At 57.2% G+C, this 17,575-nt stretch overlaps 1 protein-coding gene across 9 annotated transcripts in view; it reads right to left on the bottom strand.

Annotated features, from left to right (window-relative positions):
* Positions 1-5,902: 5,902 nt before the first annotated feature.
* SLC43A1 (solute carrier family 43 member 1) overlaps positions 5,903-17,575 on the bottom strand; it is a 25,052-nt gene continuing 13,379 nt past the window's right edge. For 7 of the 9 annotated variants that reach the window (XM_073904585.1, XM_073904584.1, XM_025878717.2 and 4 more), the window contains 10 exons: positions 16,164-16,256; positions 14,210-14,343; positions 13,140-13,318; positions 11,911-12,057; positions 11,779-11,814; positions 11,428-11,566; positions 8,977-9,118; positions 8,682-8,755; positions 7,657-7,780; positions 5,903-6,550 (listed from right to left, as the gene is read on the bottom strand). In XM_073904585.1, the coding sequence (XP_073760686.1) occupies positions 6,404-6,550; positions 7,657-7,780; positions 8,682-8,755; positions 8,977-9,118; positions 11,428-11,566; positions 11,779-11,814; positions 11,911-12,057; positions 13,140-13,318; positions 14,210-14,343; positions 16,164-16,256 (1,215 nt within the window). In that variant the 3' untranslated portion in view covers positions 5,903-6,403. The other 2 variants (XR_012381804.1, XM_073904589.1) reach the window with 2 other exon arrangements.

Raw genomic sequence — 17,575 nt, 5'->3', positions numbered from 1 at the left:
GGCTAGGGAGGCCTGGGGAAGGAAAAAGCCCAACTCAGAAGAACTTAGGATAGAGGTTAGGGGTGAGCCTCATCAGAGCAACTGGGGAGAAGTTTGATGGTTTACATTTAGGATTAAGAATCTAACTGCGGGGGGCGGGGGATGGAAAGAGAGGGGACCTGGATGCCAGGGCTCAGAGAGCAGGGATGCTGAGATCCTGTGACTCTGGCCAGTCAAGTCAGAAGGATGGCATGAAGAGGAGGCAGAAACGGGAAGGAGTCGACATTGAAGGCCTGAGGCAGGTGGACCTTGGATAAGAGTGTGCGGTGGGTGGGGGAACAGTGAAAACAGCCTGAGTGAGGAACCTGGGGAGCTCCTGGGGTCTGGGGCCTCACAGGGAGCTTGTGTCAGGCTGGCTTTGGGGAGGCTAGCGAGCGGGATGGGGGGCAAGAGCTCTGATGGAGGAGGAGCTGCTGGGGACTGGGCAGGGGGAGGGAGGATGCTGGGAAATCAGAAGCAGGCTGTCCAGGTCACAGAATTATCGTTGTGAAATATTCATGGGCCTTCGGTCCAGATGCTATTTCAGAACAGTGAAAGCAAGAGGAGTGTGTGAGCCTCAGGAAGAAGCCCACAGCAATGCCTCTTTCCACCACCCCCACCTCCACCACCATCAGCCCAGACAGACCCACAGACGCCCATCACGTGCACACCCACGCTCACACGCTCTCTCACACTCGCACAACATGGAGCTGTGGAGCACGTGCAGGCAAGCTGACACCCACGGGTCCCACAAACAGGCAGATGCACCCCAAATGCATACACGTATAGCCACACAGCCGCCTAAGCAGGACCCTGCACAGAGACCACCTCCAGAGATCTCACGCATACACCCCCCCTCCCAGCGACTCCAGACAACTCAGATTTACAGCCTTGAGCCTCACACTCTGAAACAGGAGAGGCTGTCAAGGCCATCCCGTCCAACCACCAGTGCTCTGATGGGGAAACTGAGGCCCAGAGAGGGGAAGGGATTTGTCCGAGAGTCCCCCACCCCTGAACAAAACAAAGCTCATTCACCTGCTGCATTCTGTGAGTAGACCCACGACCTGAATTGTCTGCCAGTCCCCCAGGCGTGCTGTGCTTAACTCCTCTCCCTAATCTGCCCAGTTACCCAGTCCCCCCCTGGCCCTACCCATCCCTCCCTTTCCATTCCCCCTACCACCTCCCTGCTCCATCTCCTCATTACCTCATGCCTAGAATAGAGGAGAAAATAGCAGTACCCAGCTCTCTGGTTTTCCTACCTTCAGTCTCTCTCCCTCCCACCCACTGCCCATGGTGGCCAGATTCAGCTGACCAAAATTTGCATTGTGTTTTTCTGTCCCTCAGAAACCTACAATGCCTCCTTACTGCCTACAGGTTAAAGATGAAATGCCTTAGCAGACCACCAAAGATCCCTCAGAGTCGGTTACCAACTGCCTTTCTAGCCTTTTCTCTCATGGCCTTGCCCCAAATCTTCACTCCAGCTAGAATGAGTCCATCATGCTGGTCGTCAGTTACCATGCACTTGCAACCCACAAACCTACTTTGAACTCTCCCTAAAGTTCCTCGATCTCCCCCGAACTAGGAAGCCTCTCCCCTTCTCCTCAGATGACAGACTCCAGACCCCTTCCCCGAGGCGCAGTGTGCACCTCTCTGACGTTATCAGTGGGGGTTCTTTGACTGTCCTTCAAAGCGGCAGTAAAGGCTCAGGCTCAGGCTCAGGCTGCCTCCAGGCAGATGGCTGCCCCCGACTGGCCACCTTGGGAATCACAGCCAGGCTCCAGTCAGCGCCAACAGCGTGAGCATCCATCCACCCGCCTGGGGAGCGGAACAGGAGAAGGACGCCAGATGATGGGGTTTATAAGCCCTTAAGCCTCTAAGGTTCTTAAACTCAGAGTAGCGGGGAGGGCTCTCAGCCCTGCTTTTGGAACTGCTGGCACCTGACTTCAGACCCCTAATCCCTAAGAGAACCCCTCTCCTCTGAGCTACAAAGACTTGGGGCTTTCGGGCCACTGCTGAAGGGAAATTCGCCCACCAGGCTCTGAGAGGCCACAGGCCAGGGACAGTCCAGGTGGCAGACCCAAGGTCCGGCTGGGGTCAGGTTTCTACATGAATTTTTAATGCTTCCAGCCAGACCTGTCAGATGTTCCGAAACCTGAGCATCTCCTTTCATTTCTGTACACCGTGCCCTTCCCCAATCCCCATGGCCCCTGGGGGTGGGGCAGGGAGGACAGGCCTGGGACAGCTACCAGTGGCCTCTGGAGAAATGCTTTTGGGGAAGTGGAAGGTGAATGACCTAGTTATTCGTCCACTTACTGTGTGACCTTCAGCAAGTTACTTAACCTCTCTGAATGTCTGTTTTGTTTTTTCCATTTGTGACCTGGGGATAGCACCTGCTTAAATCGACTTGCTGTGGGGAGTAAGTACAATAACCCCGTGGAAAAGTGACCTACATATTTGCTGTTATTATTATCTTCCCTCAAGTCCAGCTTCCCTCCCCTTCTTCCTTCCAACCCCAGGGGTGCCTCTTGCCCCTTTCTTTTGGAGGTGGGGGCTTTGGTCTGCTCTGCCATTCCCCCCTAAGATCCTTTGGCCTTTCTAGAAACTTCAGCTGAAGAGGGGTAAAGGAAGTGAGAAGCGGAGGCCAGGCTGGTGGTGTAAGAGAAGAAGATGGTCCAGCTGAGGTGAAGGGGAGGGAAGCAGGCAGCTGCCTGGAAGGGGAAGACCCTACTCAGAGAGAGAAGAGCTAGGTGCAGGCTCATTTCTTTCCTTTTCTCCCTTTCTCCTTCCTTCCCTCCTTCCTGGCACCTTCTCCACACCTGGTCCAATCACACCAGAAGCCTTCTGAGCAGAGGTGAGGTCAGGAGCATGGAGGCAGGGCTGGCAGGAGGAAGGGTGGTGCTGTCGAAGGAGGCTTGCCCAGTCTTTCCTGCCCACCAATTCCCTGCCAGTGGTTTTTAAGAACGGGGTCTTTTACATCTGATTTAGGTGGGAAGTTGCTAAAATGCAGATTCCTGAGCCCCTCAGCCCTGCTGAATTAGATCACGAAGGGACCCTGGAACTCATTTTAGACAAGCGGGGGTTGGTTACCCAGCACTCTAAAGGCTGAGAAACATCCCAAAGGTGGGGTGCGTCAGGGAAGGGGGAGCAGACTGGGGAAAGCAAAGGGAGAAAAGTTAGATTCACCCCCACCCCCACCCCCACCCCCACCGCAGGCACACTTGGCGAAAGTAACAGACGACTCTCCAGCGCCGAGAGGGTGATGCCACGGATCGGGAATAAAGGAGGGAGGAGGCAGAGAGGGAGGACGCCGAGACCGATGGGGGCGGGGACACAGCCGAAGTGAGACCCGAGGTAAGCAGCCACTAGCGGAAACAGACGCTTGCAAGGTGTCCCCCACCCTCGCGGCGATTTGAGACCCTGGACTTCTGGACGCGGGATGCGGACACGCTGGAAGAGTCGTCTCGGTTTCTGGGGCGGGGGGACGGGTCAGGGACGAAGGCTCGCTTGCAGCGACCCGCGGCCCTCCCCGGAGGCCAACGCCCAGACGTCAGGACACTCACCTATCCCTCCCGGGCCAGAGCCCTCCTCCCCTGCCCTCAGAACTGGGCTCGGGTCCCGCACCCGCGTGACCTTCTCTCTCCCTCCACCCCCAGCCCCCGGTCCCAGCTCATCTGCATAAAGTTCCAATTAAGACGTTTTCCCTCAGCTATTTACGATCCCTGAACTCGCTCCCAGCTCGGGAGCCGGCTTCCCGACGCCCCCTCGCCCCTCGGGGTGCGGCCCCATTAACCCTAGCGCCCCGGGCGGCTCGCGGCGGCCTTGACCCAGCCGGCGGGGACCGCGCAGGGGGGCGGACCCAGGGGCGAGGGGCGCGCCCTGGGGCGGCCGGCTGCGCGCGGCGGGAGCCGCGGCAGGCCAGAGGCCGGGCTCTCTGGGAGAAAGGCCGGCGCTGGCCCCCACTCTTGCAGGGAAGAGATGGGGAGGGGGGTTTCTCCTGGGAGACTCGGGGCGTCGAAATTCCTCGTTCCTCATCCTCCGGCCCCCGCACCCCTCCTCCCCCCAATCCCCCCGCCACGTACCCTCTCCCCTCCCCAGCCATCTGTTCCACTCGGCAGCGCCGCGACAAACACGGCTCTAGCTCGCTTCCGCCCCTGCCCAGCCCCCTCCCCAAGCTCTCCACCCCTCCCCCGGGAGGCCGAGATTTCTGGCGGCAACTCCCACCCCGTCCGAAGCCCCCAGCTGGGCAGGGGCCAGCGTCCAGCCCCTCCCACCGTCCGAGGGTCGGTGCGGGTGCAGATAACTCTTGAAAAGGTGGGGGTCGTGAAGGCGTAAGTGGTCCAAAGAGTGCAGCGCAAGCCAGGGGAGGAGTCTGGGGGTCGAGGCCCAGGAAGGACCAGCTAGGGGGGAGGCTGTGTGCGTGAAGGGGTGTGCGTGTGTGGCGGGGGGGAGGGGGTTCCCTTTTGGTTCTCAGCCCCCTTACCCCACCCCCACCCCCACCCCATCCCAGACGCAGCCCCGCAGCGCCGCCTGCTGGGCACACCCAGCACCCGGCGCGCCCGCCTTGCTTCCTCTGCTAGCCCTAACCCTAACCCAACCTGGCCCGGTGGGATCCGTCGCTCGTGATCAAACTCCCCACCAGATTACTTGGAAGGTCAAGGTCCGGGACGGTGAGCACAGTTGAGACCCAGGCAGGCCCTCCGGGAACCCACCCAACTCCTTAGTGGGTGCTGTCCAATTCTGGTTTGGTATTTTGCAAAAAGGAAACTGTGTTGAAAGCCAGGAGTCTGGGCTCAGAGCAGCCAGGAGTCTTTGTGACTTTGTCAAGCCTCCAGACCCCTCTGGACATGTTTTCTCATCCATGAAATGGGTGGATCAGTCTGTTTCATTAACTTCTAAAGAGAGTTTAAGACAAAGGGGCAGTTTTGTCTGTAATACTGTCTTCAGCACCAACATTTGTGGGTTCTCCAAAGTTGGGGGTTTTTTTTTCCCCCTGGGGAGGGGGTTGTGACTAGGGCCTTTGAGGTCACTCTCAGCCCTGAGAGGACAGCTGAGCTGGCCTGAGAAGCTTGGGACCTCCTTTCTGCTCCTGACTGCCCTGGTAGCCCTGTGGTCGGGACTCAGCAGAGTTGAGCTCAGCTCTACCACCTACCAACTAGTCTTGTGCCTTAACCTGCCCGGGCTTTCCTCAACCTACAAAACATTGTGAACATGAGATACTTGTGAAGCACACGCAGATCCCCAACAAATGTCAGTGGCCCTCTGGGCCCCATCCCTCCATTCTGTGACTTACTCTAAGCCTCTAAGGCTTATGTCCCAGGGACACGAAGAAGTGTAGGCCTGGGGAAAATAAAATACATCTTCTTGGAGGGCCCCTTGTTCTCAAAGATGGTGTCTTTACCTATGTAATTTTAAAGCCTCACTTCGATGTTAAAAATAAGTATAAATATAGTATAAAGTGAAGCTCCAAATTTGCATGAGGTTTTAAGATAAAATAGGAGTCTATAAAAAAGTGTACATTTCAACAAACCTCCACCATCCCTCAGCATTATTTCTAAAGCATCCTGCCCTGATCCCACGTACAGAGAAAGGCAACTTCCTGGATGCACCTCAAACCATGGGAAGTGGAGGGTATGAGCAGAGGGAGGATGTGGACTCCCTCCGGACACCAAGGGCAGGGCTGGTTAAGAACCGGAAGATGAACCAGACAGCCAGAGGTGGACAGGCTGACACTTCAGGTGTCCTACTTAATGCCCAAAGATACAGGCACACACCAGCCAGTCTCTCACTTCCCTTTTAATTTTTCTCTAAGACCTGCAAAAAGCAGTACCATGGAGGGAACCCGCCCTCCGGCCCCTGGAAGGGGCTTACCCCACCCCCACCCCCACCTCATCCAAGACACAGCAAGCACCTCAGGCCCCTTTCCTCTGAGGGGAAGGTTGTTTCATACACACATCTACACACGTGAGCATATAACACACGCAGGCTCTGGGCATTGCCTAGCTGGAACCCTAGGGGTAGCCTGTTTGCCTGTTGATCCCACAAGCCCCCAGGGGGCACCAGGAGGCAGGCCCCTAGGATGCAGGCCTAGAGAAAGGGCAGCCCCACACCCTGGTATCCGCCAATCTGAGAAGGAAGAAGGCCCAATCCTTCTAGCACAGGGGCTGTCTTCAGTCAATGGAGCATTGCTTTGGGGAAATTTTTTTTTAGGTTTTTTTTTTTTTCTCCCTTTTAGCAAGTCCTTACAAAAATAGAACTTCTCTTGGTATTTATAAATCCATGGCCCAGCTCTGTGTGTATGTTACAGGTAGAAAAGCCCCATGAGGCATTCCCTTTGGTTGCTCAGGCCTTGGCTGCCTGTCATCCAGGTCCCTTGGCCTTAAGAGGTCTACGCGGTCACCTCAGAGCCGCCAAGCACCTTCTTTGGGCCTTCCCAGTAGGTGGCATACTCCCTCTGGAGTCGGGCACGGTGGTAGAAGAGGTAGGAAGGTAGCAGGAAGCCCAGGAGTGAGAGGAGCAGGAGGCCCAGATTCACCTTGAGGGCAAGGAGAGAGAGACAGGAGTCAAGTAGGTACCAGTTTTCCCTCTTCACCCTCAAGGACCCTCCTCAGCTTCCAACAGAGAGGAGGAGGCAGCCATTTTCACTCCAGGTCCTGGGCCAGAATGAGTCATATGGCTAGCACGTACCGTGTTGAATCACCATTTCAGCAATATTTCACCTAATGTTCAACAGCCTCATAAAGTGTCAGAGTGCGGTCTGAACCCTAAGGCCGGTGCCCACACGAGCTGGTGCCCTCTGGGGAGATACTGGGGAAGTCTGGGCTGGTGCCCAATCCAGGGCACCTTCTGAAATGCAACCTTTTGGGCTGGGGACATTGACGACAGGAGCCCCCTGATCCCACCGAGGTTGGTGAGAAGAGGTTGGCAGGTGGTGAAGGGAGCCCAGGCACGCAGCCGGGGGGCGGAGGGCCCAGGACAGTGGCCCTCACACGGGCGCGGCCTCGGCTCACATCCCTGCTCTGCATGACTCGCGCTGTGCGACTTGGGCAAATCGCCTTGACTCTAAGTGCCTCGTCAGGGCAAAGATGACCTCAGCACGTCGTGAGCACCCCACAAACCGTGACTGTCCTTTCTTGATCGTTCTGCTGGGAGAAGGGTTACGGGACAGGTGGCCCCACAGGGCGGAGAGAGGACCAGCTTTGGGGAGGCAGACGTGAGGTCGGTGGAAGGAAAAGCCCTTCTAACCATACCAAAGGCTGCTGCCCCGTCTTGAGGGTGTTTGAGCTGAGAGGGTTTGGAGGCTCCCCTTTCCAGAGGTGCTAAGAGAGAGAGAGCATCTGTGCCCTGGGTGAAACCAGATGGCATCAGAACTGGGCCACTTCACCAGGCGCCTGGAGCTTCTTCCAGAGACACTCCTGGGCCCAGAGCAAGAGGCGCTGAGTCGGCAGGCTGGGGAATCTATTTTTCACTCTGTGAGGGGTTGTGATGGGTAGCCAGCTTGGGAAGCCCCCGATTAGAGACCTTCAGTCGGAGATAGAAGTCAGGGATTCTGTCAGATACAAGCCCCCCCTCCCAGCCCCAACTCCTCAGAACCCCCCGGAAAGGGGGTCCGGCTCCCCATGTGCCACCCCCAGTTCTCACCCAGAAGGGCTCTCCTTTCAAGGGTCCCACCATGGCCATGAAAAGCGGCTGCTGGAGCAGGGCGAACACAGCACTGATGAGGGACTGCAGGCCCGTCAGCGTCCCGAAGTGGTTGGAGGGGAACCTGTCAATAGGGGGGCCTGTTCAGCCATAACAAAGCCTCTGGCTTTTTCTGAGAGTGTAGCAGGAAGCCACGGAGTGACGGGAAAAGACTTATGTCCCAACAGGTGTCTCCAGCCCGTGTTAAAAATAGACCAAGAGAGGCGAGGGCAGGCTTGGGGAGCCCGCCGGGAGCTGCGGCGCTCGGCCGGGGCAGGGGGGTGGCAGTGGGGAGGAGAGGGTTATATTTGGGGTCTGTGGACGGGGGACTGGCCGACTGCTGGGGACTGGACGTGGAGTGTGAGGAAGGGCAGAATCAAGGGTGACTCTGAGGCTCTGGCTGGAGCAGGTGAAGGACACAGGGCTGCCCTCTGCTGACACTGGTCAGGGGTCCTGCGCCGCGCCGCATGGAGGAAGCACCTGAGAATGGTGACCACTCTGTCACCACACACACCGGAGTCACTGAGGAGCGCCGGCGGTGGAAACCAGAAGGGCGAGGGGAAAGGGAACTGCGGGCTGCCCCAGATGGAGCAGGAGGGTGATACGGCAGGCAAGACTGCCGTCTGGAAATTTCTACAGGGCTGTCTTGGGGTGGGGGGGGGAGCAGACATAGGACCAAAGCGTCATCAAACCAAGAATTTCAGCTTCCCCTAAGGCAGGACCTCCTGGCACTGGAGTCGGCTGGTGGTGGGGCAGGCTGCCTTTGATAGGGGCAGGGGCCCCACCACCAGGGAAGCTCCGAGAGGGCGGCCCCCCCAGACAGCCTCCCAGCTCCCCGCTGACTGAGATGTCAGTCAGCACTCCGGGGGGGCAGTGGAGCGCAGGGAGGGCGTGAAGGGGTATCCGGGGCCCTTTCAACTCTGCTCTGGGGTTCTCTGGTTATGGAGGGAAAGCTCGGGAAGGCAGGTCAGCACGGGCTGACTCACACGGCTGCATAGAGGCTGCCACAGGCTGAGTGGTAGAAACCTCGAACCATGGTGTGCAGGACGAAGGTCACAAACTGAAACCAGAAAGAGAGAGGGAAGAGGTGAAGAGCCACGTGTGGAGGCAGGAGAAAGGATGGGTAAGGTGAAGAGGGACACTGAGCCCCTGATAACCCAGCCCCCAGAAAACAGACCCAGAGGATGAGAACCATGCTTCCTGGAAGGCAAGGCGCTGGGTGAAATGTCCCTCTGGAAGGGTCCTGGGAGGCAAGGGGGCGGGGAGGATGGAAGTGGGTACCTGGAGGTGTAAGCTATTGATGAGGCAGGTGATGCCAAACCCCACCAGCAGAAAGTTGGTCAGGGTGAAGGCATTGATGGCATTGGTGAGCTTCTGGATCTTGCGGTAGCGGGGTCTGGCAGACTTGGTGGCAACCCCATCCCTGAGGAGAACAGGGTGTCTCACTGGCCGCTGCCTCCACCTCCCCAGCAGCTCCCTGGTTCTCGGGCTGGCCTCCCCTCTTCTGCTGTGCCTTTGCCGTGGGGGCAGCCAAGGGAGCAGGCCATTTCTCCAGCCCTGTTTCTCGAAATGTGGCTCCCCCACCTACGACCCCAGTATCACCTGGGGCCTTTCTTTAAAATGCAGATTCCAGGCTCCCACCCCCAGAATCTCAGGAGTGGGGCCCAGGAATCTGCATTTGGACAAACAGCCCAGGTATGTCTCACACACACTGAAGTCTGAGGCTCAAGGATGGGAAGGAAGATGGAGAACTGGGAGCTCTCACACCACCTCCCACAGGAAGCCCCTACAAAAGCGTCTCTGCCCATCAGCCTGGACAAAAGCAGATGCTGCTCTGGGGACAGCAGCTTGGCCCCTGACTGTCCAGCAAGCCCCGCTCTGGCACAATCAAGGGCTCTGAGGGCTGCCCCAGAAGGGAGAGGTCAGTAGGCTGAGATGAGGGCAGGCTGCCCATCTATCCTAAACAGATGGCCCTGACTTCAGGAGGCTGGGAGCCAGGGCTGGGGCACCAATGCTGGGGAGGGAAGCCACTGGATTGTTCCTTAAGATGCCTTCCCTCCTATCGTCTCAGGACAAACATAAAAAGAACACACGCAGTCAGAAAACCCCAGTTCAAGACCCAACAGTGGTCTCCAGCCAACAAGATGGGCCTCAGTGAGCCCCACCTCCAGCTAGCCATACCCTGTGTCGTCCCCTCCCACACCAGACCGGTTATTCTCTGTGACCGACAGAACACTACGGAAGCGATGATATGTCACTCATGAGATTTCACTGAAGGACACAGAGGCTTCCATCTTGGTCTCCCTCCCTTAGACCCCTGGCTCTGGGGGAAGCCAGCTGCCCTGTGGTGAGCAGCCCTTTGGAGGGACCCAAGTGGAAAGGGGCTGCCTCTTCTGCCAACAGCCACGTGAGGAAGCTCAGTAATGGATTCTCCCACCCTGGTCAACACCCCAGATATCTGTAGCCTTTGCCAACAGCCAGACCATAGCCTCATGAGACCCTGCTATGGTCCGAACGGCTGTGCGCCCCCGAAATTCGTATGCTGAAAATCCTAATGCCCAACATGATGGTATTAGGAGGTGGGGCTCTGCAGGGTGATTAGGTCACAAGGGGCAGAGCCCTCCTCATGGGATTAGTGCCCTTATAAAGGAGGAACCACAGAGCTCTCTTTTCCTTAGGCCATGTGAGGACACAGGGAGAAGTCTGCCACCTAGAAGAGGGCCCTCACTCAACCACTGGCTCCCTGATCTGGGACTTCCAGCTTCTAGAACCGTGAGAACTAACTTTCTATTGTTTTTAAGCTACCCAATGTGTTGGTGGTGTTTTGTTATAGCAGCTCAAACAGACTCAGACAGACACTGAGCCAGAACCGCCCAGCTAAGTCATTCCCAGATTCCTGACTCAGAAACTATACGAGACAATAAATGTTAGCTGTTTAAAGAAGGCTTTAGGGCATACCCTTTATAACATAGGTTCTACAACCTGCTACTAAAAGCTGTGTGATGGGGCCGCCTGGGTGGTTCAGTCGGTTAAACGGCTGACTCTTGGTTTCCGCTCAGGTCACCATCTTTGGGTCCTGGGATTGAGCCCCGTGTTGGGCTCCATACTTGAATCTGCTTGAGATTCTCTCTCTCTGTCCCTCCCTCTGCTTGGGCCCTCTCTCTCTCAAGTAAATAAATAAAATCCCTTAAAAAAATATTTGATTTATTTATTTGAGAGTGCACACACACGGGCACACAAGTGGGGGGAAGGGCAGAGGGGGAGGGAGAAGCAGACTCCCCACTGAGCAGCGAGGCCCAGGGCTTGATCCCAGCACCCTGAGATCACAACCTGAGCCAAAACCAAGAGTCAGACGCTTAACCAACTGGACCACCCAGGCACTCCAATAAATAAAATCTTTAAAATAAAATAAAACAAAAGCTGTGTGATCTTGGGTAAGTTACTTAACCTTTCTGTGTCTCAGCGTCCTCGTCTGTGAAATGAGGACACCACACCTCCCTCAGAGAGCTGTTGCAGGACTCAACAGGACAACGCAAGGTACCTCGTGCTCAGTCAGCACCTGAGGTGGGCTACACTTATTATCGAGCAAGCCGTGCCCCCCCCCTCAGTTTCCTCCTCTGTAAAATGGGGAGAGGCTCCTGTTCTCCCAGGGCTCTGGACAGAATGAAATGAGATGCTGGCTGTGAAAGCACAGAAAAAGTGACAAGCTGTGGCCACCCCTGTGCCGGTCACCTGGTATCTCCGAGGGCAGTGCCATCACTGGGGGCGTCCACACAGTCCTTGATCCGCCAGTCCATGATGTAGCCGATGAGCGGGCAGGTGAGGAGGCACAACAGCTGCATGGCCCCAAAGATGGAGGAGTAGAACCCCACTGGGCAGGACGGGAGGAGAAGTAGAGTCCGGAGATGGCACGACAGATGCCAGCAGCCCACTGCCGGGGCAGGACAGGGGGTGCCAGAAGAGCCTCCCCCCGCCCCCGGATTCTTTGATGCCCCGAATGCCCAGAGCTCCGAGGGTGGGCCCAGGCTCCCTCTGGAGCAGGCAGTGGTGGGACGGGTGTGGGCCAGGGCCTCATCCCCTTACCTGTCTCTGCCGCCCTTTTTCTCAGGATGTCCGTCTCTGATGGGGCGTGGGGAGCAAAGCCAGAGTGAGAGGAGCTCAGCAGGGTGACCCTCCCGTGCCCCCGGCCCCCCAGTGGGCTCAGCAGCACCTCACCATGCTCCTGGCCCCCAGTCACGAGGTACTCCAGCATCTTGTTCATGGCGGCCATGTAGAAGATGACCCGCAACTGGGTCATGCCCATGGTGAGGAGGCTCCACAGGAAAATGGGGGAGCAGAGGCTCTGGCGGAAGGGGACGGACTCTGGGGAGACAGCAGAGGGCGCCCCTGAGCCTCCCGATCTTCCATTTCCCTCTGTTGTCCCAGCGGATGCAGTTCCAGAGGGGGCTCTGACACTCACTACGGCACTCTGGAGGGACTGGTTTCTTCAAAAAGGACTGTTCGGACTCACCGGCCTCCAGGTTCTTGCCCAGTTTTATAATGATTGCAACAGAACATTTTTGGTGACCTCTGGATGTCCACGCTGGTGTGCTAATAATAACTCTAGCTACTATGTATTAAGCACTATGTGCCGCACACTTGACACATACGATCCCATTACTCAAAGCGTACAAAACCCTCTCTTTAGCACATTCTACAGTTGAGGAGACTGAGGCCCAGAGCTCAGTGACTTGCTCAAGCTCAAGGGGCTGGAAGCAGCAGGTTGCCCGGCCTCACTCTGCCATGAGAGGCCAGCGGCACGGGTAACGCCCTCACACCTGCACACCCCTGGGCCCGGAACAGAGCTTCCACATCCGTGGATCATTTAATCCTCACGATTAACTTCCCTGTTCAGTGGGTGTTATTGCTGCTAGTTTAAGAGATAAGGAAAGCCAGAGCAGGGTTACAGGACCTGCCCAGGTCACATGGCCTGCAGACTCAAACCCCCATCTCTTGACTCCAAGGCGGGTGTACCTTCCCCTAATCTGGGAGCTGATTGATACCTTGGGAAGTGGCCCAGGCAGGAGGCTGCAGCTCCTCGTCCAGCCAGCAGGGGGAGCGAGCCGGCCGGCCGGGCGTTGGAGGGCCGGGCCTGGCCGCGGGCTCACGGAGCAGTCAGGGTCTGAAGCTAGCGGTTCAGAGGGTTGCTCCGACTGCCCCACAGGCCTGCAGAGCCTGCCCTTCTGGAAGCTCCTCCCTCCCTCCTTCACCCAGGAATCCAGCAGAGTACCCCTGAGTCTGAACTTCCAGAATTCTCTGAGCTCTGATTTCCCCCCATTCTGTAAATGGGGAGCATGGCCCACCTACATCATGGGGTGTGGAGAGAACACAAGGGGAGAGAATGAGCGCTTAGGATGAGTGCTCACTGAGCCTGAGGGCCCACCCTCCCTGACCAGACAACTCACTCTCAGGAGGGCTTTCTGAAGCGCCACGAACATCCTGGGATGAGATGAAGACGTCAGCCCCCTCCTCCAGGCTGGGGGCCTTCTGGCTCAGACGCTGGCCCACGATGGTCACATGGGTGTAGAAGCGGTCACCTGTCACCTTGTGATCTAGGGCCAACCCTCTGAGCTTGATCTTCTTCCTGCCGGCAGCCAGGCCAGGGCATGTGGGGACCAGCTATGCAGACCCTGCCCTCAACAGCCTGCCTCTCCAGGTCTGTGCCTAGTCGGGCCCAGGGATGCTGAGCACCCCGGGACCTAGCACTGACCGATGTGCCCACTGCGTCTGTCACTCAGAGCCCAGGCCAGGGGCCAGCTTGGCGCCCAGTAAGTGAAGGGTGGGTGAGTCGTGAGGCAACCTGGGCTGTTGCCATGGAGGCAGCATTAGGAATTCAGACTCTGGAGTCAGAGAGCCTGGTTCCAAGCTTTACCTCACCCTCCTTCGGTGGTACTACCTTAGGAAAGTCACTTTGTTCCCTGAGCCTTTGTTATTAACGGAGTTAATAACAGAAGCCGCATCATAGGGCTGTTGAGAATGGCATGAGAGCTACGCACAGTGCCTGGCCTGTAGAAGACACTGGAAAAACATCAGCTTTCGACCGGCACCCTATGTGCTTCCTTGTGGAGCATCACCCCACCCCCACTGAACTGATAGGCCGTGGGGAAAAGTTGGCATTTAGCTTGCCCCCATAAAGGGTGGGGTATTTGAGTCCTTGTATCCCCCTCCTGGGACCATACGGCACACGGCACACTTGCTGGGATCCCTCCTACTCTGATCCCACCCTCCAAACTCAGAAAGGACATTACCAGTACCAGTCACCCTGTTCTGACCACCTGTTAGGTGCCACGTCTATTCAAACACTTGTGGGTGGGGAGGATCAAGCCCATTGTACAGATGAGAAAACAGAGGCCATCTGCAAATGCAGGTCTCTCTGACACCAAAGCTGATTCTGGGCATGGCACAACCACTGCCGCCGCCCCCCCATCTCTCCCTCCACAGGGAGGGGAGCCCCGCTCCTGACACAGCCACTCACGTGTAGTTGACTTCTTCAGGAGCCGGAAAGGCTTCGCCGGGCCAGTTGAGGGCACAGTTCAGAAAGATGAGACAGGCCAGGCCTGACCAGGTGAACATGATGACCACGAAGGATACTCCGGCGTCGTAGATCAGCTGTGGAAGGAGGGGGCAGGCCCATGGGGGTGGCCGCCAGGCCCCACCTCTTCCAGCCCAAGGCCAAGCCCAGGCCCCAGTGGCCCGAGACAAGGTTTCTTTTACCCCGTTCTTTGTGCCTGATTTGCAGAGGAAGCTGAGGCCAGAAGTGAAGAGTCAGACCCAGAAGACCACCACCCTCTTCCTTTGTAACCCCAGCCCCCTAATGAGGTCTGAAACAGTTCCCACAGGGAGCTGAGTTGCTGGCCACAAGCACAAAAGGTCTTTGAAATCTCAATTACTATCTAAAAAAGGCACACACATGTGCCTATGAGTCCATGCGCATGTTGGCTTTCACACAAAAATGCCATTTCATTTTATGTACAAAAGAGAAAAATTAATGTTCTAGGTTTCCCAGGCCTAACTGTGTTTATCTTGCCCCTTCCTGGCACATTCCCTGAGGGAAAGACAAACCCAATCTGAGAAGCCTTATCTCTCCTTGCACAGGTGTTCCCAGGTACACAGGACAACTGTGTGTGTGTATGGGAGCACATGCAAGGGCTCTGCCCAAGGCCTCCCCACCCCAGGACAAGTAGGTTCTGAATTGATTGGGATTCGGTGCCAATGGGGAAGCCAGGTACACAGAGATGGTGTCCCTCCTCCTGTCTTCCCTGCCTGGGATGACTGACATCTGCCGTCCGCTCGGGCTCTGGCTCAGAGCTCCCGTGCAGCCTGGGAGCACTTCTGTTCCTCCTCAGCCTGGGGCCTGGATGCTCTTTCTTCCCTGCAGACGGGACAGTGCTTCAAAGAAAAGGGAGAACCTGCCACCCTCCATGCCTCGTGCTACCTGAACAGTTGATGGCCACCCCCACCAATGCACTCTCAAACTCCTTCCGGATGCCTAGCAAGTGCTTTCTAAACTAACAAACGTGACTACCCCAGGTGCAATCTGAAGGGTATGCGATGGCCCAGGTAAAATCACGCCTTGCTGTCCTTTGATATCAGAGGAAGAAATGAGGCCCCAAGCTTGCCCCCAGGCTAGAACTCAGGCCTTTTGGTTCTAGTTCCACCAGTCGGACCTGTCCAGGCTCCAGCCCGGTATGGACTACGTTCATGACCCTGGACCCAAGGCAAACAGTCTCTCCAGGGCAGGACAAGGAGTCGTGGCAGGAAAGCCTGGGTGAGGCCAGAGAGGTCAAGGGCATTGAAGGCATTCCTAAAGAAGTTGGACTTGATTCTGTCAGTGAGCCAGGCCTCCAACTAAGAGCATTCTAGAAGTCATGTGAGGGGCTGCCTAGGTGGTTCGGTTGGTTGGGCAGATGTCTGCCTTCGGCTCAGGTCGTGATCCCTGGGTCCTGGAATCCCGCCCGCTCCGGCTCCCTGCTCAGAGGGGAGTCTGCTTCTTTCTCCCCCTTTGCCCCTCCCCCTCCACTTGTGCTCTGTCTCTCGCTTTCTCTCTCTCGAATAAGTAAAAATCTTAATAGCAAAAAATAGAAGTCATGTGAATGACAGACTGGAGAGGGGGAAGGTCAAAGGCAGGGAGACCAGCTAGGAAGGCTTGAACTAGCCCAGGACAGAGGATGGAGGCTTGGCCTGGGGCAGCAGTAAAGGGAAGGGGGCAAAGCAGGGAGGTCAGACCTGTGGGTCCACAGCAACATCCGGGCTCTCCCCATGACGCTTCAGTGCTTTGCCCCATCGTGGTAGGGACGGACCTCTAACCGGCAGGAACAGGATCCTCAGACACGCCAGCCACTACTCACCCAGCCCCGCCGAGTTTTTGTGTCGAGGCAAAAGAAAACCCAAGTGACCTCACTGACCCCACTCCCAAACACTCCCAATACCTTGACTCCCGGGAACGTGATGGCAGAAGAGGCGTAGGAGCCGATCATGAGGGCCATGAACGTGGACCGCAGGCTCCCGAACATGTTGGGCAGCTGAGGGAGGGAAGCAGCCCTAGTGAGCCGGGGGACCCTCACAGCCACCCAGGGCACCCCTTGCCCAGCCCCGTGGGGTAAAGCCTGGATGCACCCAGCCCCACAGCCCTCAAAGTGAGCTCCAGGAACACTAGCTCCGGGAGATGCTGCAGAAAAGTCTGAAGGCAAAATCACGGTTGGAAACTAGCCAACAGCCTCCTAGAGACTCCCAATGCACTTTAGCATCTGAAAGGTTCCCGGACATGCCCTCAAAGACAAAAATTTGTCAATTTTGCTTAACCCCCTGGGGTTTCCAAAGTTAGTTGTTAATGGAGCCCTTCTATTGGGTGACGCCTCTTAATAACCCATGCAATGGGTGTTTAAGAAAAACTGATCTAGTGCAACCCATTTGACAGATGAGAAAACTGAGGCCCAGCGAGGGAGAGAAATGTACTCAAGTTCACAGAGCTAGTTACTGACTTTCTCCCCTGTTCTGGAGATCCTTGCTCTTTCCCAGGCCCCAAGGCTGTGACCATGGCTGGCTCTGGAATTAACCCTCCTGGTGACGCCAAAGTCTGCTGAGCCAGGACAAATCATAGGAGGTGCCAGGGAGGTAAGGGTGGAGCTAAATGAGGGGCAGGGGCAGGCCAGGTGTCTAGGAGAGGCGGCTCTGACGTCCAGAGCAGGCCCAGACTTCCCACCAGTAGAGAACTGATCATATGTTCTGCTCACCCGCCTGAGCCAGGTCCTCCGGGGAGGAGAAAGCAAAGTCACGGTGCCCTTTGTGTACACCCCCCTCTGGCCCCACCATCCTCCCCAGGTCAACAGATCCCATAGCTGGGAAGGGCCTTAGATGCCATACCAAACTTCAACCCTCTCTACAAAGGGGGTAACCGAGGCCAAGAAGGGGACGTCAAATACCTTGGGGAAGGAAGATGGTAAACACGCAGAACGGAGTCCTCCACCACCTTCCAAGTGGCTATGAAAAGGGGGTGGGACCAGGCTGACCCTCACTGGGGCAGAGGTTTCCCTGACACCCAGTATCTGCAAGGCACGCCGCCAAGGACGCAGGAGGAAAGTGCCAGGGCCAGGGCCGGAGAGCGGCGGAACCCTTGGCGCCCCCGCGAGGGGGCAGGGCGCGAGGCCGACATGGCTAACCCGGGCCGAGGGGCTGGGCAGCACTGGACGTGCCGGCTGGGTCCGTCCTGGCGGGCTAGGGCAGAGGCCCGGGGCGGGGGCGGGGGCGGGGCGGGGCGGGCGCCGGGCCCTGCTATTGGCTGGAGATTACTGGCGGCGGGGCAGGGGGAGGAGCGGCGGGGCAGGGGGAGGAGCGGCGGGGC

Source organism: Callorhinus ursinus, unplaced genomic scaffold (genome assembly GCF_003265705.2).
Source record: "Callorhinus ursinus isolate GAN/ISIS: 27379988/994484 unplaced genomic scaffold, GSC_fseal_2.0 scaffold21, whole genome shotgun sequence".
NCBI classification, from domain to species: domain Eukaryota; kingdom Metazoa; phylum Chordata; class Mammalia; order Carnivora; family Otariidae; genus Callorhinus; species Callorhinus ursinus.
The sequence above is the reverse complement of the archived record's forward strand: the minus strand, read 5'-3'. Positions and strand labels throughout refer to the sequence as shown.